General features: G+C 37.2%; 1 protein-coding gene across 1 annotated transcript in view; it reads left to right on the top strand.

Annotated features, from left to right (window-relative positions):
- Positions 1-24,905, top strand: part of LOC134842175 (WD repeat-containing protein 62-like) — a 323,070-nt gene that overhangs the window by 297,199 nt on the left and 966 nt on the right. The window contains exons 11-34 of the mRNA XM_063858391.1: positions 146-548; positions 757-1,150; positions 1,323-1,510; positions 1,589-1,652; positions 1,749-1,906; positions 2,077-2,334; positions 2,442-2,488; positions 2,652-2,783; positions 2,902-3,208; positions 4,801-5,056; positions 6,319-6,397; positions 10,250-10,321; positions 10,674-10,713; positions 10,791-11,066; positions 12,671-13,399; positions 13,766-14,021; positions 15,273-15,299; positions 15,992-16,018; positions 17,543-17,942; positions 18,120-18,437; positions 18,735-18,918; positions 19,284-19,363; positions 22,073-22,249; positions 24,622-24,838. Of these exons, the coding sequence (XP_063714461.1) occupies positions 146-548; positions 757-1,150; positions 1,323-1,510; positions 1,589-1,652; positions 1,749-1,906; positions 2,077-2,334; positions 2,442-2,488; positions 2,652-2,783; positions 2,902-3,208; positions 4,801-5,056; positions 6,319-6,397; positions 10,250-10,321; positions 10,674-10,713; positions 10,791-11,066; positions 12,671-13,399; positions 13,766-14,021; positions 15,273-15,299; positions 15,992-16,018; positions 17,543-17,942; positions 18,120-18,437; positions 18,735-18,918; positions 19,284-19,363; positions 22,073-22,249; positions 24,622-24,838 (5,089 nt within the window). The remainder of the gene's footprint in view (positions 1-145; positions 549-756; positions 1,151-1,322; positions 1,511-1,588; positions 1,653-1,748; positions 1,907-2,076; positions 2,335-2,441; positions 2,489-2,651; positions 2,784-2,901; positions 3,209-4,800; positions 5,057-6,318; positions 6,398-10,249; positions 10,322-10,673; positions 10,714-10,790; positions 11,067-12,670; positions 13,400-13,765; positions 14,022-15,272; positions 15,300-15,991; positions 16,019-17,542; positions 17,943-18,119; positions 18,438-18,734; positions 18,919-19,283; positions 19,364-22,072; positions 22,250-24,621; positions 24,839-24,905) is intronic.

The raw sequence follows: 24,905 nt of genomic DNA, 5'->3' as shown, positions 1-24,905 counted from the left end.
AACTACAACATAGCCAACATATAATGAAATAATCTTGGCTCAAAAACTCATTTTCATTTATCAATTAAAGTTAAAACTATAATCCTGGTCTTTGAGTTTTACTATTTGATGTCGCTACTTTAGGAAAAATCCTGATTTTGTTTAGATGTATCCAGAATTAGAGGTACCTGGACCCTTGCCGCCTGGAAGCTTCCTTACCTGCAGTAACGACAACACACTACGTGTATGGAACTTGTACCCACACATAAACCTATCGGGAACGACCTACGAGCCGAATGTATACAGCAACGAGTTACTAGACATAGTTTATATAGACACTGACCATTTGATGGACATAGATGCCTCGAAACACCAACAAGACAGAGGGGGATTCCCGTTGAACAGCGTCAACAGCGGGTCTTATGCGGTGCTACCTACAGACAATGTACAACAAGATGACAAGAAGGCGGGCTTTAGGTGTATGGCGCTGACTGATTCGGGCACTCATATCGCAGCTGGAGACAGAATGGGCAATGTGCGCATATATGATGCCGCCATGCTCCACAAGGGTATGTTCGAGTGCAAATGCACATAAATCTTTGATGGGCAAAAAGTCTGATAAAATTAATGAAATATATTGTGATTTTGGTCCAAAGAGAGCGAAAAAAAAACTGAAACATTTCTTAATTGTAAATTCCCTGTAATTATTAGAATTGATCACTGTTTTAGCTCTAAAAAAGTTTACCTTATGATTAATTAGTCCTTTCTATTTGCTAGGTGAGCTATTGACTCTCGAGGCTCATGACTCAGAAGTGCTCTCTCTGGAGTACTCTGCCAGCTACATTGAGCCTCCAATGCTGGCGACAGCTTCCAGAGACAGAGTGCTGCATGTTCTCTCAGTTGATCAGAACTACGACCTTGTGCGAACTTTGACTGATCATTCTAGCTCCATTACGGGAGTGAAGATCCACGAGCTCCGAAATGGGACGATCCAATTGGTCAGTGGAGGAATGGACAAGTCTCTGGTGTTCCGAAATGTGACGATAGGAAATGGAGGAAATGTGCAACTTACAAGAGAGCATATTGTGGCTGAGAAGACCACTTTTTATGACCTGACTCTAGACACGGAACAGAATCTGTACGCCACAGCTTGCCAAGATCGAAATATTAGGTACGCAAAACCAATCGATGAAATGTTTTTTTTTGTGTGTGAATTGCTTGTCTTGCGAAACTTGGAAAAGCAAACATTCGTTTTTGCTAAAGCAAATACTAGAGTGAAAAAAGCGATTTGAAGACAGTCTTAAATGTCATGTTTTTAACAGATTTGTGTTACTGTTATTCAGGTTTTATGATTCGGAGACTTCAAAGCACGTGCGTACAATCAAAGGATCCGAAGCGGAGGATGGAAATATTAACAGATTGTGTCTGGATCCGACACAGACATTCATCGCTACTTGTGGCTCTGACAAAACTATCTCACTTATTGACAAACAGTCGGGCGATATTGTAACAACTGTGTTTGGGCATTCAGGTAAAATATCAATTGTGATAAAAAACTTGATTTCAATAAGGATAATGTCTAACTGAAATTTGCAATATATCTATTTAGAAACGATAACTGGGCTAGCGTTCACAAACGATTCAAAAAGGCTCATTTCAACTTGTGGAGATAGGTAAGATGACAAAGTCCTGGATTCGGATGCTTTAAATGTTTCAGTGTGTCGTGACCAGCATGTGAAGCATTAAACAACCGCTTCTTTTTCTTACAGCTGTGTGTTCGTTTGGAAGCTAAGCAGACAGATGACTCAGCATTTGAATCAAGTCCCTATCCCTGATGAGTTTTCCCATCGCAGCTTGTCCTCCGCACCTCCAGCCGAGTTCAGGACCAGAGCTAGGAGCGAATCCGTGAAGCCAGCGATTAACAAAGGTAGGTTGTCATTCATGTTTTAAAAGCGTATTCAGACTCCGATTGAAATACAATTGTACTGAAAACTACTACAATACTTATATGGAAGTCTTGCTGCGGTGCAAGTGACAAAAAACGAGCTTAGTTTGATGCCTTATTTTTAAAACATTTCTCAGAGGGTCTTTTTCTAGCTATTCTCCTGGACGACGATGACTCTGAGTTACCCTCTTGGTTCAAGAAGTCAAATCCTTCTAAGATGAAGAGGGGAGGTCCAGCCAACCCTATGAGTGCCTCATTGGGAGGTCTTAATGCGGTCGGGGAGGACCACCTATCGATGCCAGGGGGCAGATGGGGTGACAGGGCAAACGAGCAGTTCAGTCTAGCCACTTCAGTCAATGTTGCCTCTTGCGGGGAGGAGTTCTCAATGTGCGATCCTCATCAATTGTTCAGTGAGTACCGTAGAAAATTGGCTTGATTGGTCTGAAAAAACAGATATATGATAATTTTTTGAACTGTCGTCATGGCCAGGTTTTCATGCAATAGAGCTTGGTTTTAGCCGAGAACCTTGCCGTAAAGAGATACAACTCGGGATCCGAAAGCAATGTGAGTTCTGAATTTCTCTTTTACCCAGCTAACGAAACCAACGATCTAATTGTTCAATCATCTAATTGTTCTGTCAGCTTCCGCAATAAATTGATGTCACTTTCACTCATAACTCACCAATTCTTTTTCCATGTCATCCGATTGTTTCATTTTGCTTCTCCAGGCCTCTATCTGTTCTTCCACTAACTTGGCCGAGGAAAAGGTAAACAGTGAAAACCTCAACCTAGCCTCACCCCTTAGTCGACAGTTCGACATTGAAGACATCGAAATATCATCTCCTGACCCAGAAAACGAGGTTCGAATCCCATCTGGAATTATTTCATTTGCAATCATTTCTCTATGTATATATGTGAAAAAATTCATTTCATAAAACAGCAGTTAATCTCTTTTAATTGAAGTATGGCTGCTTTCAGGCAAATACAACTGACTTGGTTGAACCTCGAAAGCTGTCTCAAATTAAAGAAGTGTTGGCCCCGTCAGAAAGGCCCTCAGATCTGAAATTTCCAGCGATGTCACCTACTAAAAAGTCCGATAAACAGACACCTAGCGTAGATACCCAGCCAGTTCCGATCTTCATGGCGGCCACTGGGGCAAAGGAGGATGAGAAAGGAAAAGGGAGTTATAAGGATGACGTGGAAGGGTTCAAAGTGAACATCTCGAATACGGACAGGTTGTCGCCAGACTCCGTGGACAAGGATCAAACCACGTCTGAAGATCAAGGTAAGTTATTGCCCGTGCGATAAGCAAGGGCATTGCAATTGGGTACAAGATTTTTTCTCATAACTAACTTTGTTCACATGACTCATCTGAACTCCTGGTGGAGTCTCTTGCATTTTTGGTGTCTCCTGCACGTTTAGCAGAGAAGTAACGAATACGCCTGGGACGGCAAAGGTCCTGGGTTTTTTGTCGCTGTAAACAATTTTCACTGTAGTTGCTTGAAATGTTTTAAGTGTCTTTTAAAAATCCTGTTGAATCGAAATTTGTTTTTTACATTGGTGGTAATTTTACCAACTGATTACATTTTTAAGAGCAGTGAACGTAGTGGAGACTCTTTTATAGGTCTTGGTGATTTTTTTCAGGAGTCTTAAAATGCTCTAATAACTACAGATGTGCATTCATACATATTAATGCATTTATGAATGCACTTAGGTATATATGCACTGTTTGAGTTCAATTGAAATTCTTTTACTGAAAGTTAGGTAAATAGCACTCTCCAAATATGAACGTGGAAATGGTGCAAAAAACGTGAACGATTTCTAGTTTCGAAAATGAAATTTAATTTTAGATGTCCAGCGGAATAAAAACTTTACTTTTCCATTTTCGAAGAGCTTAAAGGGTATCTTTTTTTTCTTTGAATTACGAAAGTTGAGATTTATTCAACCAAGTCTTTTTTTTCTGTTTACTTGCGTTCATTACTCTTTTCCAACTGTCAGTTGGCTTTGTTTTGTCTGTTTTATCTTTAATAAATTTTGATTTAATTTGTATGGAACTCTTAATGCGTCGTTTGAGGGTCGAAAAAAGTATTTGTCTGCGCGTAGTTTTTGTCTGCTTAAGGTTTTTAATACGCTTAGAATTTTTTTTTGAATTTTTCGCTATGCAAGGTTTCCAGGTAATTTCGGCTTTGTTACCGCGTAATAATTTTAATTTCAAACTCAATCAACCATTAAGCGCATCTGGCATAGAGTTAACAACTGTTTGAGACCGTTTTCTTTTTCGTTCAAACTAGAGTTTTTGTACTTTTTCGGGCTATCGTCCTTCTGTTAATTTTTGTTGGCTTAGGTCCGGTAGCCCAAATTTTTTGAACGTTCAGATTTCTTGCAGGATGCTTTAACCGCTATGCTGGAGAAGACAAAGCCTGCTTATTTTTGTCGGCTTGGTTCCGCAGAAATAATTTTTTTTGTGAAAATTCGGTTTCTTTCGAACAATTCGAAATCTCTTGTTAATGATGCAGGCATTTTTGTTTCGGATATTTTGGGCTTTTGAAGTTTTTTTTAAATTTTTTTTCCGGTTGGTTTTTCCGTTTGATATTTGTATCGCAAGTTGTCCGAAGCTCAGCTTCGCTTCTGTGTCACATTTTGACTCTATCAAGAATAAGCAGCCATAAGTGGCATCACTCGGTTAATGATGGTTGAAAAATTAAAACGCGAAGTTTTTTTCCCGCCATACGCAATTTTTCCGGTTTAGATTTCTGATTTGAATAGTAAATGTTGAGTGTAAAAGAGGTTCACTATTTTCAAAAAGCCTAGAAAGAAGATACAGGTACTTTTTACGGCTAAAGTGGAACATATTCATCAATAATTTTGTCGTTTTAGACTCGATAAGCGAGAGTGAAGGACCGCCCGGCCGTCGCTTCAAGGTCAAAAGTAGCACTAGTCGATCGAATCTGGACAAATCAGGTGCCAGCCGTCGCACAGTGGTTGCCGCTAGATCATCAACTGAGTTAGATGCTGAAGCAGCAACTGATGAGGAAGATGAAAATATGGAAGCAGGAGGAGATGCGGACCAGGATAGCATCAATGATGGCGATGCAGAGGAGGATGATAACGTGGAAGACGTGAAGCCTGAATTGTATGTTTCCAAAAAGTTTCTTTTTAAATTTTTGGCCTGTTTCTTTGGCCTGTTTCTTTTTAAATTTTGCCTTGCGGCGAGGAAATTTTTTTTGACAAAATAGGGCCCTTAGAGTAATTTCGGTGAGCTCCGAAAATCAGAGTGGTCAACCTAAAAAGGATCCGCAAAATTTTCAAAAAAACCGCCGTCCCCCCCCCCCCCCGCCAGAAAAGTTTCTGCGCACGCCAGTGCCGAAATATATATTTTTTTCTCAATCGAAAAGAAGGTCGAAGGAATTAAAAGTTCGTGTGCTGGCTCTTCCAATCATTGAGAGATGGTGTCAACCTATCTCTATAAAGAAAAACTGAAGTTATTTGCTGTCAGATTTTTTTGCCCTTTTTTGATCGATTCGTTTGCAAAAGGGTAAATTATCTGTTGTCCCACTAACTGATCCTACCCATGATTGTTAAATTAGGGAGAAATAAGTTTTAATAGTTATTAAATGACGTTTTATCACCGAAAAAATAAGTGATTATATCAAGTGATCACTGTGATTAGTTTAGGTGTTTTCTTGAAAACATTTACGTTTAATTTAAAAATAAGCTGCTCCTATGTGAACCAATTTAACACGAAAAAAGAGTTTTACTATATAGAAATTTTTGATATTTAATTGCTGGTATGAATTGTGATTGAAACATAAGAGCACTTGTTCTTAATTGGATATTAGCAAAAAGAGTCGCACGTGGTGGGCTTTGTCTCTCTTCTTTGTTTGGTTGTCATTCTGCAGAAACGTTTTTACTCTGTTGTTAGTTCAAACGCGCATTTATGTTTCAGATTTAATTGGTCATATGGTCAATTTAAAAAAAAATGTGTTTGAATTCAATAGTCATGTAAATTTGATCTAAATCCTCATACAACTAGCTCGAAAAATTAAAATAAAAAGTAAAAAAACATGTAGTTTCCAAGTATTCGTGTTTGTTCAAATACTTGAGTATCTGGTTTTTGTTGGTGAAATGCAAAAAAAATCAAGTATTTTTAGTTGCTGTTTTAAATGGAACCAATACAATGGTTGATACAACACATCACTGAGTCATCATGGATTAGACGAAACAATTGAAGTAAAAAAAACGCGACGCTTTTGATCAATATAAATATAATGCTGAGAGATGACATGCAAAATTCCGAAAGGATACTGGCTTTCTTTTTTAGATGGTCTAGGATTATGCAGTGATTGAACTTGATAAAATTGAATGATATTTTACTTTTTATTATTACTATTTCAGAGCTGCACCAGTGGAGTTGAGACGAAACAGAAGAAATAGTCTGACAAACCAGCATTTCAACCGCATGACTAATCATCAGGTAAATAGCCTATCCTGCCACAGTTAACACCATTAGAGATCAGCTAGTGTATTTTCTATCTCTCTCAGACTAAATGTTTGAACGATCGTTAACCAACTAAGCCATCACTGGATTAATGAAGGATGCAGACGGAATAGGTTGGATGTTTAATGATTGACTAGAGGGAGGATGGGGGGATGGAGGAAACTTGGAACTTGGAAGCGTGAAATTTGTTTGATTGTTTGTGCAAAATTATTGATGTAGTTTTTAGACTGAGGGGTGTTATGGTCAAATAAACATCGGCTGATTTAATCCTGATGCCCATATGAAATGACTGCTGTTTTTTTGTTGATATATTCGAATAAGAAAATAAGTAAAATTTCGGTACTTGATTTCGCCAGCTGCTAGAATGGCAGCATGATTTGTCACGAGAAGTCCACCAAACTAAATTGGAACTGGCAATGGTAAGGAAGCAAGATAGATTAAATATGAAATATAATTGCTGAACCCTGATTGCTTGGTTTGGGTCGCGGAGTTGTAGAAGTATTCCTTGGGTCTTGATTGATTGATTGCAAAAACGATTGTGTTGATTCAAATAGATCCGCGCGTATATCGAAATGGGATTATTGCACTATATTGAAAAAAAATTATCAAATTATCTTTCCTGAACTTTTTCTCTACAAGCTTGCTTTGACAATATTAATTTTGTCATTGAGGAACCTTCCATTGTGATAGCGAAACGGCCAAATGTTATGGATCTTTGTTTGCAAAATAGAATTTAGTTGTTTTTGTCAAACGATAAAGTTGACAAAATTGTGAGCGTCACCAACAATTTACATAAGAATACTTTACCAAAATTTGAATCAGCACTGTAAAGTTGGGAATTGGTTAATAGCGGGCTGAATTTACATGCGGGCTAAATATAGGCTGGGGAGAGATCACCTAAAGTCTGAAATCAATTTATTACACTAGCGTAGCTTGGTGTGATAGTACGATGCAACTTCTTGCCAACCTAAGTAGCAATTAAAGTGTTCACTTATTTGGTGGCACTTCTGCTATAATAACGATCTGTAGCGTTGGAAATTTCATAGCAGCTGTTCTTTGATTTATTGGTGGCGAGTGTTTGCCATTATTCAACAAGCATCCGTGGCTCAGAGGGAGGGACGTGAAATTCCTAAACTAGTTGTCGGATGTTAAACGCCGCACTTAGCCCTAGTATATTTTAACTTGGTGGCATTTCTGCTACATAGCATTGGCAATTTATTAGCATCTATAGCTGCATCATTCTTGGCTAGTTTTTACCCTTGCGATGAGCCAGGGTACTGCAATCGGGTACTAGACTGTTTTCCCATTAACAATTTCGTCCACAGGACTCGTTGGACTCCTGGCGGTACCTTGGTTCATAATGAATTCTAGTTTGGTAGCGTCTCTTGCACACTTAGCCTGGTGGTAACGAATACGCGCCTGGATGGCAAAGGTCCTGGGTTCGAATCTGACTAGAACCAGATTTTTTGAAGTGGTAAATATTCTGGTTTTAAAAATTTCGGTCTACTATTTGTCTATATATTTTTTGTCCTAGTTGCCACATCTAAGAAACGTTTGTTTTAGCGGCAAACAATTTTCACTGCATTTGTTTTTAGCGTATCAAAAATCCGGCCGAATTTAAATTTGTGTTTGGCTTTTTTCGCGCGTGCGTGCTCTGAGGGGAAAGGGACTTAACATTTTTTTAAAAATAAGTGTTTGAACTTTTTTTTGAATTTCTTTTCGGTATGGAGGTTTTCTGCTCAGTTTTTTTCGGCTTTGTTACCGCTTGGTTGATATAAATTCAAATCCGATCAACCATCTGGCGCATCTGTCGTAGAGGTAAAATAACTGCTTGGGACGGCAAAGGCTTGTGATTCGTCCGTCTGTTTGTTTTTGTCGGCTTAGTTCCCGTAGCTCGATGGTTCAGCTTTATTCCAAATCGCTAAAATCCCTATGCTTGAGGCGACAAAGCCCGGGAGGTCGGTTCCACATAGAAGTTTTCGTTCCCGGGAGTTTTCTTCCACATAGAAAGTGTTGGCTGATTTAGATTATTGTCTGTCTGCTTAGTTCCACAGAAAGGATATTTGTTAAAAACTTGGCTTCTGTCTAGCATTCCCAAAGCTATTTATAGGAGTTCTAATGGTAGTTATTGATCTTGTTTTTTCAAATTTGGTTAATTTTAACAAAAAAGTGTCCATCCTAAATTGTTCTAAAAATTCAAAGAGCTTTAAGGCCATCTATTTTTTTCTTTGAAATTCAAAAGTTGAAGGTTTTTGAAAAAAAACAAGTCCGTTTTTTTTTCAGTTTCCTCGCACTCATTACTCTGTTTCCACTGTCAGTTGGCTTTGTTTTTTTGGGAAACCGTGATGAAGTGTAAAAGAACGAAGCAATTTCTCTTTTTGTCTAATTTTTTTTGATCGAATACTATAAGGGAAATTGGCGCGAAAAAGCGTGAATGTTTTTTACTTTGAAGAGTTGATTTTAATCCTACGATTAATCGGCGAAAAAACAAACCGTTTGATCCAGTTTTTTTTCAAATTGGGTGGTTATCAAAAAATTTTCAACCATGACAGATTCCTGAAAAAGGGGAAAGTTTGTTCTTGTAACCTTGGAAAATAAAAAAAAATATGTCAGTGTTCTGCTTCCTTGTTCATCAACATATATCCAAATTTCTGTTTGCTACGTTTCAATTAGTCTTATGATATTCTACGTTGAAAGACAAATTCATAAAGGCTGCGTTGAAATATGTGTGCTTCGGGTATGACTTAGAAACTTGATGTTTTGTAGTTCAACGTTTTTTGACTTCATTTATTTTCGACAACCCAAGTAATGTCGACTTAATTACCGCTTTGTATATTATCAATGCAAGTTCGGCTCTGGCAATTGTTCTGTCGGCTAGCTTGCAGTGGGTATGATTGTGATGTATTGCAAGGGATGTGAAGCTCCGCTTCATCTCTGTGCTTAAACGTATTTTCGACAACCATATTTTCGACAACCCAAGTAATGTCGACTTAATTACCGCTTTGTATATTATCAATGCAAGTTCGGCTCTGGCAATTGTTCTGTCGGCTAGCTTGCAGTGGGTATGATTGTGATGTATTGCAAGGGATGTGAAGCTCCGCTTCATCTCTGTGCTTAAACGTATTTTCGACAACCATATTTTCGACAACCCAAGTAATGTCGACTTAATTACCGCTTTGTATATTATCAATGCAAGTTCGGCTCTGGCAATTGTTCTGTCGGCTAGCTTGCAGTGGGTATGATTGTGATGTATTGCAAGGGATGTGAAGCTCCGCTTCATCTCTGTGCTTAAACGTATTTTCGACAACCATATTTTCGACAACCCAAGTAATGTCGACTTAATTACCGCTTTGTATATTATCAATGCAAGTTCGGCTCTGGCAATTGTTCTGTCGGCTAGCTTGCAGTGGGTATGATTGTGATGTATTGCAAGGGATGTGAAGCTCCGCTTCATCTCTGTGCTTAAACGTGGGTCCTGAACTGAATTAATGGAAGACCTTTTTAATGGAAACTTTTTGGCTTACGATTTTTTGTGATCATTTTGACTCATTACGTGAGAAATGACGTCAGTAATCGCTCTCTTTGACTCCAATTTCAGCGGTTTTCTGCCCTTCTGTCTTTTTAAAGCGTTATCTCTTAATGTTGACTGCTTTATTTTTAGTTTTTAAGTTTTGTTGCAGCATTGATATAGATGTTGCACGAAGGATCAAATTTATATAAATATTGATTTATTCAAATCTCTAAGATTTAAAGGGCCCCAAACAAAAATTACAAAACAAAAATTACAGTTGAAATTGTAACACTTTTAATTCATGGCGTTTTTGTCAGGGAAAATCTGCGAAGAATCCTCCCAAAATGAAACTGGTGCACCGTTTGCGTCATTTGATGAAACCGACTCCGGTCTGTACCTAATACAACAAAACAAAACATTCATTAGATCTCCCCAGATTCATCAAAAATGTATATCCGTGTCATCTCTAAAACTGTAGATATATAAGCAGCCTATTCAAAAGGAGATTTATTTTAAGTTTGAAGTTTCGACCATATGTTCAATTTTAGAGCACTAAAAGACGCAATAATATCAAAAAGAATCAGTGTGACCGAGTTAGTTATATCTGAACTCTTTTTAATTTTAAAATTTCAGCTTCAGTTTTCTGTTATTTCAGTTCATCTCTCTGAATGATGTAAACCAATTCCATGATTTTCATCTTAGTCACCTGAGAGCAAAATAAAATCATAATTATCGTTTTAGTTACTGAACTCAAAGAAAACATTGGAAGAATTACGTCAAGGTACGCTATTTACAATAGTATCAATCTAAAGCATACAAACAACATGGACGAACTCTAACTGTTTTACGTTAATTCAGACGAAACCGGGAAAGATTTCTCGCTTGTTACACAATCGGAGAGTGTCGAAACTACCGTGGCAACCGATGACCATCATAGTGTGAACCCGAGTCATCCTTCTGATGTGGCATCAGGTGACCGGGTGGCACCTAAGAAGTTCGCCAGGACGCATCTCACTCCCGGCAACAATAAACTGATTTCATCCCAGAGCATGAGTCGGCCACAGGCATTGCATATGTCACTTGATGGAACTGAATCTTCAGGCAGCAAACTGAAATCAACCAGCAGCATGCGAGGTAGCGTGCAGTTTTTAGTTACAGTTTTGTGTTCCTTTACGTGTCTCATCGCTTTTGAAAGCTTTATTTTTAAATACCGCTGAGCTTAAGAATCCCCCGGTGAAAATTATTAAAACCATCAAAGTTTCTTTTGGGTGATCATATGCCTCATTTTACTGATCGTTGTGTGAAAAAATCATCTTCAATGTTACGATATATATCAGCTGAAGTTTCAATGAGCAAAGTGAAGACACTAATTTAGGTTGATGTTTTTTCGCGGTTTGATTAGGAGGCAATTAGCATTATTGCAAGGCGTTAACTTTGAAATCATCGGATTGTGTATTCGATCCCATGCCATGGCAATGCTACTGTGTGAGGACGAGCTCTCACTTGACCTATAGTGTCAGGTTTACCACAGCCTGACCGATTTCTGCTGCAATAGTGGTACCATATGAAAGTTCTAGACACAAAAAAAACGACCTTGAGTCGCAAAAATAAGAGCTAGCTCAACACAATAACAGTCTGGCGTGGGAGAAAATTTAAATGGACTGTCCTTCGACAGGACTGTTAAGGCCTACTGATAGCTTCTCTGCGATTCGCAGTAACCACATTAAAAAATTGATTTCTTAAAAAATTCAGCTCATTTCCTTTTTTAAAAGGAAGGCAAACTCCATTATCGAACAGCAAAAGTGAAAAGGCCATGAAAAACGTGAATGAGTTCCTGTTTAAAAATGAAATTGGATTTCAGAATATCCAGCGGAATATTGGTGGCTAGTTTTTTCTAAATAGGACAAAGTATCCGTCATAAACAATTCTTAAAATTCAGAAGCTTTAGCCTGATATACTTCGAAAGTTCAACTTTAAGGTGAAGTTCGAAAGTTCAATCAATTTTTCCGGTTCGCTTGGGTTATTTTACAAGCGGTGTGTAGTGTTATAATACTGTATCCACATTTTCTCCAAGTCGCAAAAAAAGTTCTCGTCTATTTAGTGGTTATTTAGTAGCAATAACATTATATCTTTTTTTGTCTTCGTATCTGGTTTATTGGTGGCTAGTTTTTGAAGATATTGAACGCTTATGGCGCACCTGCTGTGTAAGTCTTATTCTCCAGGTTGGGGTTTTGTTTCCGGAACTTAGCAGATTTTTTTCAAGTTCAACCTTTATCACTTATTGACCCCTTTTAAAGCTATTTTTTGCATGTGTTTGCGAAGTTACAGCTTCGCCTCTGTGTACAGTTTTGTAGCCATCTGCTGGCTGCTTTTTGGGACAATAAAAACGGGTGGATTTTAAAATTTATCGGAAGATCGTAGCAAATGCTGCGAATTAATCCAGCTCAGAAAAAAATTTCAAATCGAGTTGAGGCACTCTAATTGATCCCAATAATGTGTTAGTAAGATAGATGCGAAATGTTTTCGAACTCAAATAGCTTTAACATTATGTATTTTTTCCAAAAGATTAATATCAATCAGTTATGTTTCAGTTCCTTGTTCACTGACTCTTTCCCAACTTTCTGTTGGCTGTTCATTGGCTATGTTTCTGTTGGCTGTTTAAAAAACTCTTTCTTGTTTTTTTTTCTATTCGACTTGCATTTACATAGATAAAGCAAAGAGAATTTTCATCAATTTAGCCTCGACCCAGTACTTCATGCCGATTTCAAAAGGTGACCCAGACATGGCATCTTTTGGCTCACCTGATTTGAATCAGCCATCTGTTAGCTATTCATTCTCTTATAAAACACTGAGTATACCAGTTCCAGTGCCACAACATGTTGCAGCGAAACTAACTCCAGTGTCGTCCAAACTCAGCAAATCGTCGACGTTCTCCAAACAGAACAGTGAGGCATCGCCGAAATTGCTAAGGTCGCGGAACGCATCGGCGAGTCAGTCGACTCCCGTTTCACCGAAACTCATCCCGAAGTCACCGCCGAATAGTTTCGGGTCACCGTCACCGAGATTATCTCGATTAGCACTGTCAGTTGCATCAAAGATATCGCCAACTTCTAAAGGACCGAAGCCGGCTGTAGAACGAGCAAGAAACAAGTCGACGTCAAAAATAGAAAGTAGTTTCACACGATCTGGTAATACCAGCGTGACTAGAAATTCAAGATCGATGCTACCTCAAAGTACAGCAAGTGTGAATCTGCAGAAAAAGAAGTCGAAAAATCTTTCTAGTTTTCTGAAACCGAAGCGAAGCGCCAATTCGCCTATTAGGAACTCGAAATCGGTTCCACCGAAAAGGGAACCTGCGACCACGGAACAGTCATTTGAAATGCTCTTTGACGATAATTTCAAAGCATCCGATACTAGTGACCCTAGTTCCATTGGGTGTCAGTGTGATAAAAAAGCTGGGCTTTCGGGTACGAAGAGTCGTGAATTCACGTGTTTTTGACATAACTCACTAAGCACTGATTCACTGTTACGAAAACTAACCTTTAGTTCCGTTATGGTTGAACTTGAAATAATTTCACTTCGAATTAATGCATAAACACGTTTTATTCATTGCATGGCGAGAATTGAAATGCGATACTTACTAATGATTGGTGCTTGTCGAGTAAAATGTTTATATTGACCAAAAATAACTTCCATAATATCGGAAAATAAAGAATAGTTTTCAAAAAGATATCTGAAAATTTGGAGCGATCTGAACCTGTGGCTCAACATAATCCGAGATAAATCAAAAATTCGTAGTAAAAAAATGTTTGAAGCAGTTTTAATTGTTTCAGCTGCCGACCCTGCTTCATTGAAAAGTCCGGTGCTTTCGGACACTCGCAGGAGTTCCAAGAATCTGAAGCACCACTCTGAGAAGTCAGGTGATCTATCTTCGGAGACGACTAACTTGTCGCATAACAGCAGTGTGAAGATGAAGAGGAGAGGAGCGATGCTGGATCCCAACCGAGGTTCACATGTGAATGAGAAGAACCCGGCGGCAGACAAGGGGCAAGAGCAGGAGTCAAAAGCAACAAACATCAGACGATTCAAGTAGCTACCTTTGAAATATTTTTAAATAGACGCGGTAACGCTAACTAATCTTTTAAAAATTATTGATATTTGTACAACAGTCTGTTGTTTATATTTCTGCGTATAAAATGTTGGAAGCTTCCTATAAAATATTCAAAATCAAGGACTGGTGACGTTCACTAATCACTTTGAAAGAGCTGTTGTTTTCCCTTAAAATTATCTGTGATGCAGTTTGGAACTTAAAACCCAATGAGCCTCATTTATTTTGGTTGTCTGATTTTTCTTTCCATTTTAAGGAGAAAGTTACGGAAAAAAATATTTAAACGGTTTGACCTTTGATTTTCTGAAGTTCAATTTAAATTTATTGGCTAGATGGAAGTAAACAAAATTGTGAATGGCAGAAAACTGGAAATTAGTTTCATTCGTGGGTTTTAATTTTTGAATTAGATTTACGTAATTACACTTGCTATACCAAGTGTATTGGAACCGGGTACTGGACTTTTTCACTTTGTTCACAGAAGGGTCAAAATTAGAAATGGAATTTATTTTTAGTTCACAATGACTTCAAATTTTTGGGCATAAATTATCGAAATGGGCACTTCAGTATCTGCGCACTTATCATGTGTTAAGTACATACATTAGCTATTTCTGCTTCATTTTGACTGGCGTTTGGAAGGCCGCAAGATCATATGGCACAATTGTCTTGATATAAGACTCTGAGTCTATAGGTTGGCGGTTTGAATTCAGTGGGAAATTTTTGTTTTAATAGAAAGCAAAATAGTTTTTGATAGAAAGCAAAAATTTGCTTTCTAATTCAACTTATTTTTGCTTTTTCTGTGAAGTGCAGCTTAGATTTTGTGTTAATTGTATGATATCGATAAAAACACAGAATATTATAATATTTTCTTGCTTCAAATATCAATTAGTGTTATTGAAAGAATTAATGATTCAAGCAATGAAATTTCACGCTTCAAAAAGCTTCCCACATATTTATAAAAAACCAATAGGAGCGAATTGTGAAAAATAATTTCATGGAGAATGATTGATTTATGCTACTGCTTTCGTGTCGCGTTTTTTCCGCCATTAGTGGTTTTAAATTTGTGGGATATTATTTGCAAAGAAGGCTGTGATTACCAAAAAGAATTAGGCTGTAATTTGAAGAAGCATGGAGAGTGTTAATGTTTAAAAAACGTATGTTTGAATTACTTCATTTTTTAGTGTATTTTTATTAAATGCATAATTATGCAATGATGATCATGCACTTTCTAACAGGTACGATTTGGGGCAGAAGCGTCGAGCGTAAGTGTGCGGTCGTCAAATCTGTTAATGTTCCAGTATCTTCTGATCTGTCATAGCTACTTAGTTTGTCGATTCCTCCTTTTTGGACAGCCAAAACTCTCCTAATAATTGTGATGTTGATTTCTTCCAAGAAGTATTGACAAGTTCAGATTTATTCTCATTGCTTACTAAAATATCTGATTAGATTAAGATGTGAACTCAAATTAATATCGCTATCAAATTTGAAAGTCAGCGGAGAGAACGCTCTCCCCGTTTAGAAATAGATAATTTTTGAGTGTTCTCAATTTGAAAAGAGAAGTATGTATTAATTCAGCTTTCTCACAAAGGGAAAATAGAAAACTAATAAAAATGACAGTCATAAATTTTCCGGAAAATTATTTAGCAGTTTATTAATGTCATCAAAGCACGATTCGCTATTTCTTTTTCTAGTTTCAAATTGTGGATATTATTGATGACCAGCTGGGTTTTACAATTCTATATCAAATTGGGTTTTTAATCGTGAAAAACTAACAGTGTGAAGCTGATCTAAATTTGAGAATCTATAACATATAACTCAAATTGATTGAGCTTCATGAGCTCATTGGTATCAAAGAGACTCTTCAAATTGAAGTTAATCTGCCGGATATTTAACCAAGGATTCCCAATATATTACTAAGAATTATGTGTGATGATCATGTTGAACTTTGTAACAGGTCTGATGTCGGGCAAAAGCGCCGTGGGTAAGTGTGCAGACAGTGAATTATGATATGGTTCCATTTTTCCATTCTATTGCAGTCTGTTTAGCATCAATTCAAACTTTCTCCCTTTGTGGGATATACTTTTCCATTTCTCCAAAACACTGTGCTATTCAATCCTGGCACAGCGAGATGTCCTTCAGCATGATTATGGTCATTTTCTTGGGGTGAAGATGCCTTTAGACAGAATTTTCTCTTGAGTGAGCACAGACGTGGGAATATCTTGAAGTATTTACACATGCGAGCTTGCGGGCATTGTGTTTTTCAAGTTTAAGTGTGTGCTACTAATTTAATTGAAATAGGATCAGATCTTTTGGTTCTGGTTGTTCTGAAAATGAAACTATAAACTATCTGAACTGCTGTCATATAACGATTGTTGCCAAAAGCTCAATAGTATTCGGCAACTTTGCTGAGTTGATTTGACCGCCTCTAACCACTCTATTTTAAGACATCTGATTTTGGTCAGCCGATCTTTAAAATTTTTCTTCAGGCTCATTCAGCGACAATATATGCAAGTTTACAGGGGCCGCAAAAATTCGAAACCCTAAAAATCGATTTTTAGTCGAAACCCTCCAAAATATCTTCTAAGAAGTGATTTATGGCCTCAATATTTTACCTGCGGCGCTGATATTGTTTAGAAAATGGGGTCTTTTGAAAGAGCGTGGAAAATGCAGGAGAGCGACCTCGGCGTAAATACTGACTGGAATGAATATTATTGCGACCACCCCACTACAGGGGTGGGGCTGGGCTATGGCGTAGATTAGATTTTCATTGTGTCAATTACGGCTACTTCAAAGAAAGCTCGTTAGGAGACAAGGGTGGGATCATATTAAAGCCCTTGCAATCGAGAAAAATGGGTCTAACTTTTCCCCTTTTTCGTACTCAATTTTCGTGAGACCGTACACTCCCAATTTAGGACTTTTTCCGTTTTTGTACTAAATTTGGTGAGCGCCTGAACTACCAATTTGAGAACTTTTCTACTCCCTACTTAAATTACAAAAAGTTGTATAAAAATTGTTCAAACGGCTGTTTGCGTTTGAAAAACTTATCCGAATATGTCCACTTGTTCACACGACATGTTTAATTTTGATTTTCTGCACCAAATGTCATTTTGAATAGCATTTAGGGAATAGTTTTTAAGCAATAATCAAAGGGAACTGGAAAATAGACAAACTTTGTCTGTTACAATTTTTTTAGTTTTTTGACCACGATAACTTCTCAGTCTTCCAGTTTTTTACTGAATTCATTGGCCCTTTTACAAAAGAACAACAAGATATGTTGAAAAAGCATAATTTCCTTCCTCAAAGAACCGCGGTGTGAACATTCTATGCTACTTGCACAGCAACCGGCTATCCTTTTTTGATTTGGTTTGTGGAACTAATCCATGAATTAGAAAGCAAGTATTGAAACGTTCATATCAGGAATCCGATGAAACAAATATGCGTTGCGAAAAACGAATAAATCGAATTTTATTCGGAACTAGAATTTGAGAATGTTTTTTTTTTGTAGATCAGACAACAATCTGACGAAGCGTCAAACTGGTGGAAGTTCGACGACTCTGAGCGCAAACCAAGGCAAACAGACAAACAGTGTAACAACAACATCGTCAGCCACAACAACAAACACAGCAGTGACGACATCAAACAATGCACCAAGGACACTGTCCAATGCATCCACTACCTCAACTACATCGGAAGTCTCCTTATCCAAAGCACCCAGTTACCTCAAGGCCACCAGGAGTTCTAATCTGAAGACAGCCAACTCGTCCTTGGCTAACAGCAGGAGCGGATCCAACACAACTCTGCACAAAAGTGGGCTCTCTGGAAGCAATACGGTGGCTGATTTATCTGAAGATTCTCTGGATGAAAGGAGCTCGGCTAGTTACGCACCTTCACAGAAGCCTAAAAGGGTATGACGGTTTCCAAATGTTGTTTTTGTTGTGAATAGTCATGTAGACTATGGGCAACCTAGGTAGCTTATGATCTCTGTGATGTAATCATCTAGTCGTAATCAGATTTCTTGTCATAATATTAAGTAATCCCTTAGCTCCAAAATGTTCAGTGTTTAAATATAAATTGTGATTTAGACATCTAAGGCACCGCTGCATAAGTATGCCAGTTCACGTGGAGCAGAGAAGAAGAAGATCAAGAGTTGGAGGTCTGCCGATTCCCTCTTCCAAGAAACCGCCTTAGCTCTCCCAGGCAGCAGAAAGGAAACACTCGTTGGCGGCGACCACTTAACAGAAGTCGAAGAAACGCAACTCGCTTCGCCTCACGGGTCGAAACACTCGGGAAATTTTTTGACCCCGACCAATCCGATGGATTTGAATGGTGCTTCATCCACTGCGGGCAAAACCTATGCTTCTGCGGGAACCACAGCTCCTTGTTTGTTCTGCATCAGAAAAGTAAGAAGTTAAAGTTTGCTAAGATTCTCTGAAATAGTTTTAAACTATCGATTGATTCCACCCCATATTTATGTCGTTATGCGGACTGTCTGTTAAGTTCTAATGAACTAAATTAGTGTTCATTTATTTATTTCTCGTGCTTTTTAAGAGTAATCAACGAGCTTAATGGGCATCTATTTTTTTCTTTGAAATTCAAAAGTTGCTTCAACAAAGTCATTTTTTTCTGTTTACTTGAGTGATTACTCTTTTCCAACTGTCAGTTGGCTATGTTTTTCAACTGCCTGTCTTATTTTGAAGGAGACAGGAGTGGACGATGACGAGGGATTTGTGAGTAATGAGTACAAACAAGAGAGGTGTGTCTGTCTGCCGGAACAGGTGCTGAGAATGAGACCTCCGAAGAACACGGACCCGGGACTGAGTGACTCTGACCTGGAAGACTCGGACAACCGGAGTGGCTCAGATTACTGTGTCAGCCAACAAGGTAAATAGCTAAGAAAGTATTAGGCTTATGTAGAGGCCTAAAAAGGTGCCGAGATGTTTTGACGGATACCGTGCAGTTCAAGTAAGTGTTAACCGTGGAAATTGGTTGGCCGACCGATGCGTTCAAATGCATTTTGTTCAGTGAACAAAATGCACTTCTGGGGGATAAGTGGTCGCAGAAACCATATTTTCTCTAATCATTCCAAAAGGCGATCAATATTGCATTCTAGAAATTCACCTGTGACGCTGAAAAACACTGTAAAAGGGGACTTTTTGTGAGGAGCTCAGTTAATCAAATCTATAGTTGAAAACGACTTTAATTTGCTTTTTTGAATTTGAACCAAGGACTTGATATGTTTGTTATAGATCTTAACTTGGCTGGGTGTCAGCGTGCAGTGAACAGACTGAACCACTCTTTCAAGGTCGTCAGTGGATACCACCAGCAGGTAACAAAAATCAACTCAGTTCTCTGGATCATGGTAACCGCTGAGTGATATAGGAGCAATTGGTTTCTAATTCTGCTTCAAATGTAACTAATTTTAATTTGTTTAAGTGTAAAAGAACTATTTTCTTTTATATAGGCCTGAATGATTTTTTGTTTTTTTTCTGGAAGTTCGTTCTTGTTCAGTTTAAATTTTTCACTTGAATCGTGATGGTTTTTCAAGTTCACTTCATTTCATTTGTTGCAATGAATGAAAGATCCACTGTCGAACAGCAATAGCGTTAAGGTGACAAAAAGCGTGATCTGCTTCTAGTTTCAAAAATGGACTTTAATTTTGTTGAATTCCCACTGTAATAACAAAGTTACTATTTGATCGAGTTTTCTTTAAATGGGATAATTTTACGAAGAAACAGTCGATCATGAACAGAAATTAAAATTCAAAGAGCTGCAACATAATATTTTTTTTCTTTGAAAGTTTTCAAGCGTTTTTTTTTGGTTTCCTTTTTCTACACTTTACAACTGTCTATTGGCTATGTTCCCACTAGCGAGCGTTAGTGTATTAGTACGAACCTTCTTTTTTAAGAGTAATGAACGAATGAAGACTCTTATATAGGTCTTGGTATTAACAGATGTGAATTCATACATATTAATAATGTATTTATGGTTGCACTGCTATATATATGCACTTTTGTTCAATTGAAATTCATCTGCTGTGAATAGCTCTCTCCAAATATGAACGTGGAAATGGCGCGAAAAAACGTGAACGATTTCTAGCTTTGAAAGTTGGAAATTAATATTTAGATTTCCAGCGGAATAACAACTCATGATCCAGTTTTCTCAAGTTGGTTTAATGTTCTCAATAAAGCGGCTATCATAAATTGTTCTAGAAATTCAAAGAGCATAAAGGGCATCATTTTTTTTTCTTTGAAATTCGAAAGTTGAGACAAAGTGTTTTTTTTTCTGTTTACTTGCGTTAGGGTTCGTGATTTTGCATTGAAAACAAATTTAAACACTAAGTTTATACTTCAACACCCGAATAAAAAAATGCTTACCCATTTTTAATGATTGGAACAAATAGCAACGTTTTTTCGACCTGAAAGAGACAAGAGACTCTTGATAAAATCATGTCTTCCCTCTGAAATCTCAAAAACTTTGATTTCATTTCATTACACAGAGGCGAAGCTGTGCTTCGCAAACTTTAGCGAGAAAATGACAAAAAGCATCTCTATACAGTGCAGAAGGTAAAAGCAGAAATAAGCCCCGAATTAGTAAAAATTCTGCTACAACTCTGAATCGAACCTACTGCGACCCACAGATTATGAGTTTCATGCACTCACCACTCACGCTTATTTATAGCAAAAACTAGCAACAAATAAAACAGAGAACAGATGCTATGCAATATACAATGCTACAGTGAAATTTCTATATAAATGAACACTTTCAATGAACACTTTTATTTGCGATTTAGCTTAGAAAAAGCTAGTCAAATGACAGTTGGAAAAAAGTGTGAATTGTTCGAAATATCATAATAAAGTTTTTCATTCGTGATTTTAACAAGATAAAAAAATTTTCAAAAAGTTGTTCAAGTATTGAAAAGCAATTGCAATATGTCTCAAAAATTTCAAACTCAAACCAGTTTTTCTCGACATTTTTGAGATTTAGTCCAATTTCGAGCGAGTAACGCGACCGAGTAACATTCGTTTTATGAAAATTAATGAAATTGGTCAGCTAATCTAGAAAAGCGATATTTTACTGAAAGAAAAACTAGTTGTGGAAGCTTCATTTAGCGCTTCCGTGGCAATAAAATTTTCTAGAAATCTTAAAACATTGCAAAAACGGAAAACATTTGAAAATTTGTTCATGTCGAAATTTGACATTTCGCGGTTTTGACTTGTGATTTCCATTGTTAAAAGGAAGATAAACTCCACTATTGAACAGCAAAAGTGTAATGTCACGAAAAGCGTGATCCACTTCTAGTTTGGAAAGTGTGATTTAATTATCAAATTTCCCAGCAAAATAAATTCTTGATCTAGTGATCCAGTTTTCTCAAATTGGGTTAATTTTATGAAAAAATTTGTCATTTATGAGTTCTAGAAATTCAAAGAGGTTTAAGGCCATCTATTTTTTTCTCTGAAATTCGAAAGCTGATTTTTTTTCAAAAAATAAGTCAGTTGTTTTTTTTTTGCTTCTTTGCGTTTTTTACTCTTTTCCAACAGTCAGCTGGCTTTGTTTTTAGTTGTTTTTCATTTTTTAAAGAAAACTGTTGTTAACTTTGCCTATTTTGGTAATTTTATATGCTTTTGCATAGTTCTATCGTCGCACCACCTACAATAAATGGCACTAAATTGAAAAATAATAATAGAAAAAACTTTTTTATGAGTGTGGTCGGAACATTCTGTGCTACGTGCACAGCAACAAGCTATCCTTGTTATCATTTTTCAAATGGTCGCTACTTTTTTGATAAAGTACAACGCTTCATTTGGTCTTAAATATGTGATTTTTTTTACTGCAATTTTTAACGAAAGAGTTGCCTTCATCTTCATTCTTTTGCCGAGAGTTTGGTGGCAATGTTGTTGACCTTGAGATGTTCAAGTTATCCGAGTATACTGTCTTAGCGATGAATTAGATATTTTAAACATTCTGAAGCTTGGTTTTATGCCATTTAGAGAATATCAATCAAAGTGGACGTGTGTTATCGTTATCCTGTTTCTAGGCCGAGGACAGCGAGGAAAAGGATGAGATAGTGCAGCTGTTAAGAGACACCTGTTCTCAAATATCTCACACAATGCTATCCAATGGCATGATACCCAGCGGCACTTACCAACAGCTGGCAGAACACGATCTACAACAGCTCAAAAACAAGTTCAACTTCCCCTCACCTAACAACACGGTAAGGTCACAAACTTCGAGACTGGAAGATTTAGTCAGGACAAACGTGGAAATTATAAACAGTTCTTAAGTAATTGGCAGCGTTTTCTAACGAATTTAATTGTTACACATGCGCAGCTAGTGTCTTATTACGGTATCCACTTTTTTAACACACTAATTTTATTTTATATCTGGTTAACTTTTGCTCCACAGCATCAAATTTTTGTATCTTGTTTATTGGTTGCTATTTCCGGTTTGATTAAAAAACAGGTATTTTGAAAATGTATGTGACTTAGGTTAAGAAAATGTATGTGATATGAGAGAACTGCGGTACCAATCGGGAGACCGGCTACTCCACTGTGTGCCTGGGTATTCAGCTAGTCTTTTTTCACTACACCTTCAAAAACTTCCGTTAGGGGAAGTAATTAACCCATTTTTTTGAATTATTTTTAAGAGCAATGAACGTAGTGAGTACTCTTACATAGGTCTTGCTAATTTTTTTTTAGGAAAAGTCCTAAAATTTGTTCATGCTCAATTTTGATTTTTCGCGGTTTGACTCGTGATTTCTTTTTAATTTCAAGGCCGTTTTTTTTTTGTTAAAAAAGAAGGAAAACTCCACTATCGAGCAGAAAAATTGTAAAGGTCTCGAAAAACGTGATCGACTTCTAATTTCGAAAAAGGAAATTAATTATCAGATTTTCCAGTGAATTAAAAGTTTTACACATTGATCCAGTTTTCTCAAATTGGGTTAAATTTAACAAAAAAGTCTCCATAATAAATTGTTCTACAAATTCAAAGTGCTTTAAGGCCATCTATTTTTTCGAAATTCTAAAGTTGAAGATTTTTGAAAAAACAAATCGTTTTTTTTTTAGTTTCCTTGCGTTCTTTACTCTTTTCCAACTGTCAGTTGGCTGTGATCATTTTCTCAAAACTTCTAAGACATCTAAGAGAACGGGTTCAATTAAAAAAGCGTGTTTTGGGTATCTCCCTGCATGAGCTGCTACGCCCTAATTTTGGTAGAAAAAGAGTTTTGGCCTTAAGTGTTCAAATTGCGAATTTTTGACCGTTTTTTGGATTTTTTTTCTCGAAAACTACCCTGCGGACAATTCGAAAAAGCAGAATTTGCAGTTTTTTAAATTGAATTGGTTTTCATCACAAAAGTGTCAATGCTAAATTCCTTTTCAAATCCAAAAAGCTTTAGGGACATGTTTTTACTGTGAATTCGAAACACGTCAGTCTTTCTCTGGTTCCTTGATGTTTCCAACTGTCTGTTAGCATTTTTTTTACTTTTCTCGAAAACTACCTTGCTAAATCTAAGATTAAGGGTTCAATCGAAAAACGTGCTCTAGGAAGTTTCTCTTCATAGCGACTAAGACCTAATTATTAAGCGTAATGAACTTAATGAAGACTCTTTTATAGTTTTTCGTAATTTTTTGTGCTTTTTGTAGGAAAAATTCCTAAAATTTGTTCACGCTCAATTTTGATTTTTGGCGGTTTGATTTTTGATTTCTTTTTAAGCTCAGTTCATTTCCATTGTCAAAATGAAAACAAACTCCGCGGCCGAACAGCTAAAGAGTGAAAGTCACGAAAAACTTGATCGACTTTAAGTTTCGAAAGTTGAATATAATTTTCAAATTTCCCATCGAAATAAAAATTTTACTTGTTTCTCAAATTGGGTTAAGTTTATCAAAAAAGGCCAATTATAATTTTTGCCAGAAATTCAAAGAGCTTTAAGGGTATCTATTTTTTCTTGGAAGTTCGAAATTGAGATTTTTCACAAAAGAAGTTAGATTTTTTTCCGTTTACTTGCGTTCATTGCCGTTTTTTTTTCAAACTTTCTGTTGGCTATGTTTTCTGTTTTTTTTTCGTTCATTACTTTTTTCCAACTGGCAGTTGGCTATGTTTGTAGAAAAGCAATGTTGGACTGAGCAAATAATTGTTTGTTTGGAAGTTTTTGACTTCTCGAAAACACGTTGGAAAATCTGAGAATATTGGTTCAGTCGTAAAAACCAGCTGTAATGTTTTCCCCTGCATGAGCGGTTTTTCCAATTTTATTAAGGAATCAGCAATGGACTTGAGAAATGTTTCCCGAAAATACCGTGCTTATTCTGAAGAAAAAAATTAATCAAACGGAGATGTAGCCTTTCCTGCAAAAGAGATGCTAGGAGGTTTGATTTTTAATTTCCAGACCGTGGGTTCAATTCCGGTACAGCAGATTTTTTATGGTGGCTTTTTTTCTTTTTGTCTTTTATGGTGCTATTTTTTCCCTTTTCTAGCTTGTGTTGTGAAGTGCAGCTTCGCCTGTGTTGATTTTTTTACTGTGATCATCTTCATTATTTGTATATTCAACGCTCTTGGTTTACTGAAGATTTCCTATTTTTAACACCTGTTTAGGCTTCGCGGAACCTGTTGAGTGGTTCGAGTGTGACAGACAACGCAGCTGTGATGAACCTACTACAACACTATTCTGGCATGTTGGTCAACATCTTCCAGCAGCAACTCTCAAACACAGACCTCACTCAGACAGGCAGTTCCTCCGACACCACTTCTATCTCAGCCACTGTCAGTTACAACGACATGCAGAACACGCAAGATGACTTTCCTTCTGAGGGTAAGTAATAAACAACCAAGTAGTAAAAAGCCCTTGAGCTGCTCTTGGTCAATGCAATAAGGCATAG

This window comes from Symsagittifera roscoffensis, chromosome 3, assembly GCF_963678635.1.
Source record: "Symsagittifera roscoffensis chromosome 3, txSymRosc1.1, whole genome shotgun sequence".
Classification (NCBI taxonomy): Eukaryota; Metazoa; Xenacoelomorpha; order Acoela; family Convolutidae; genus Symsagittifera; species Symsagittifera roscoffensis.
The sequence above is the reverse complement of the archived record's forward strand: the minus strand, read 5'-3'. Positions and strand labels throughout refer to the sequence as shown.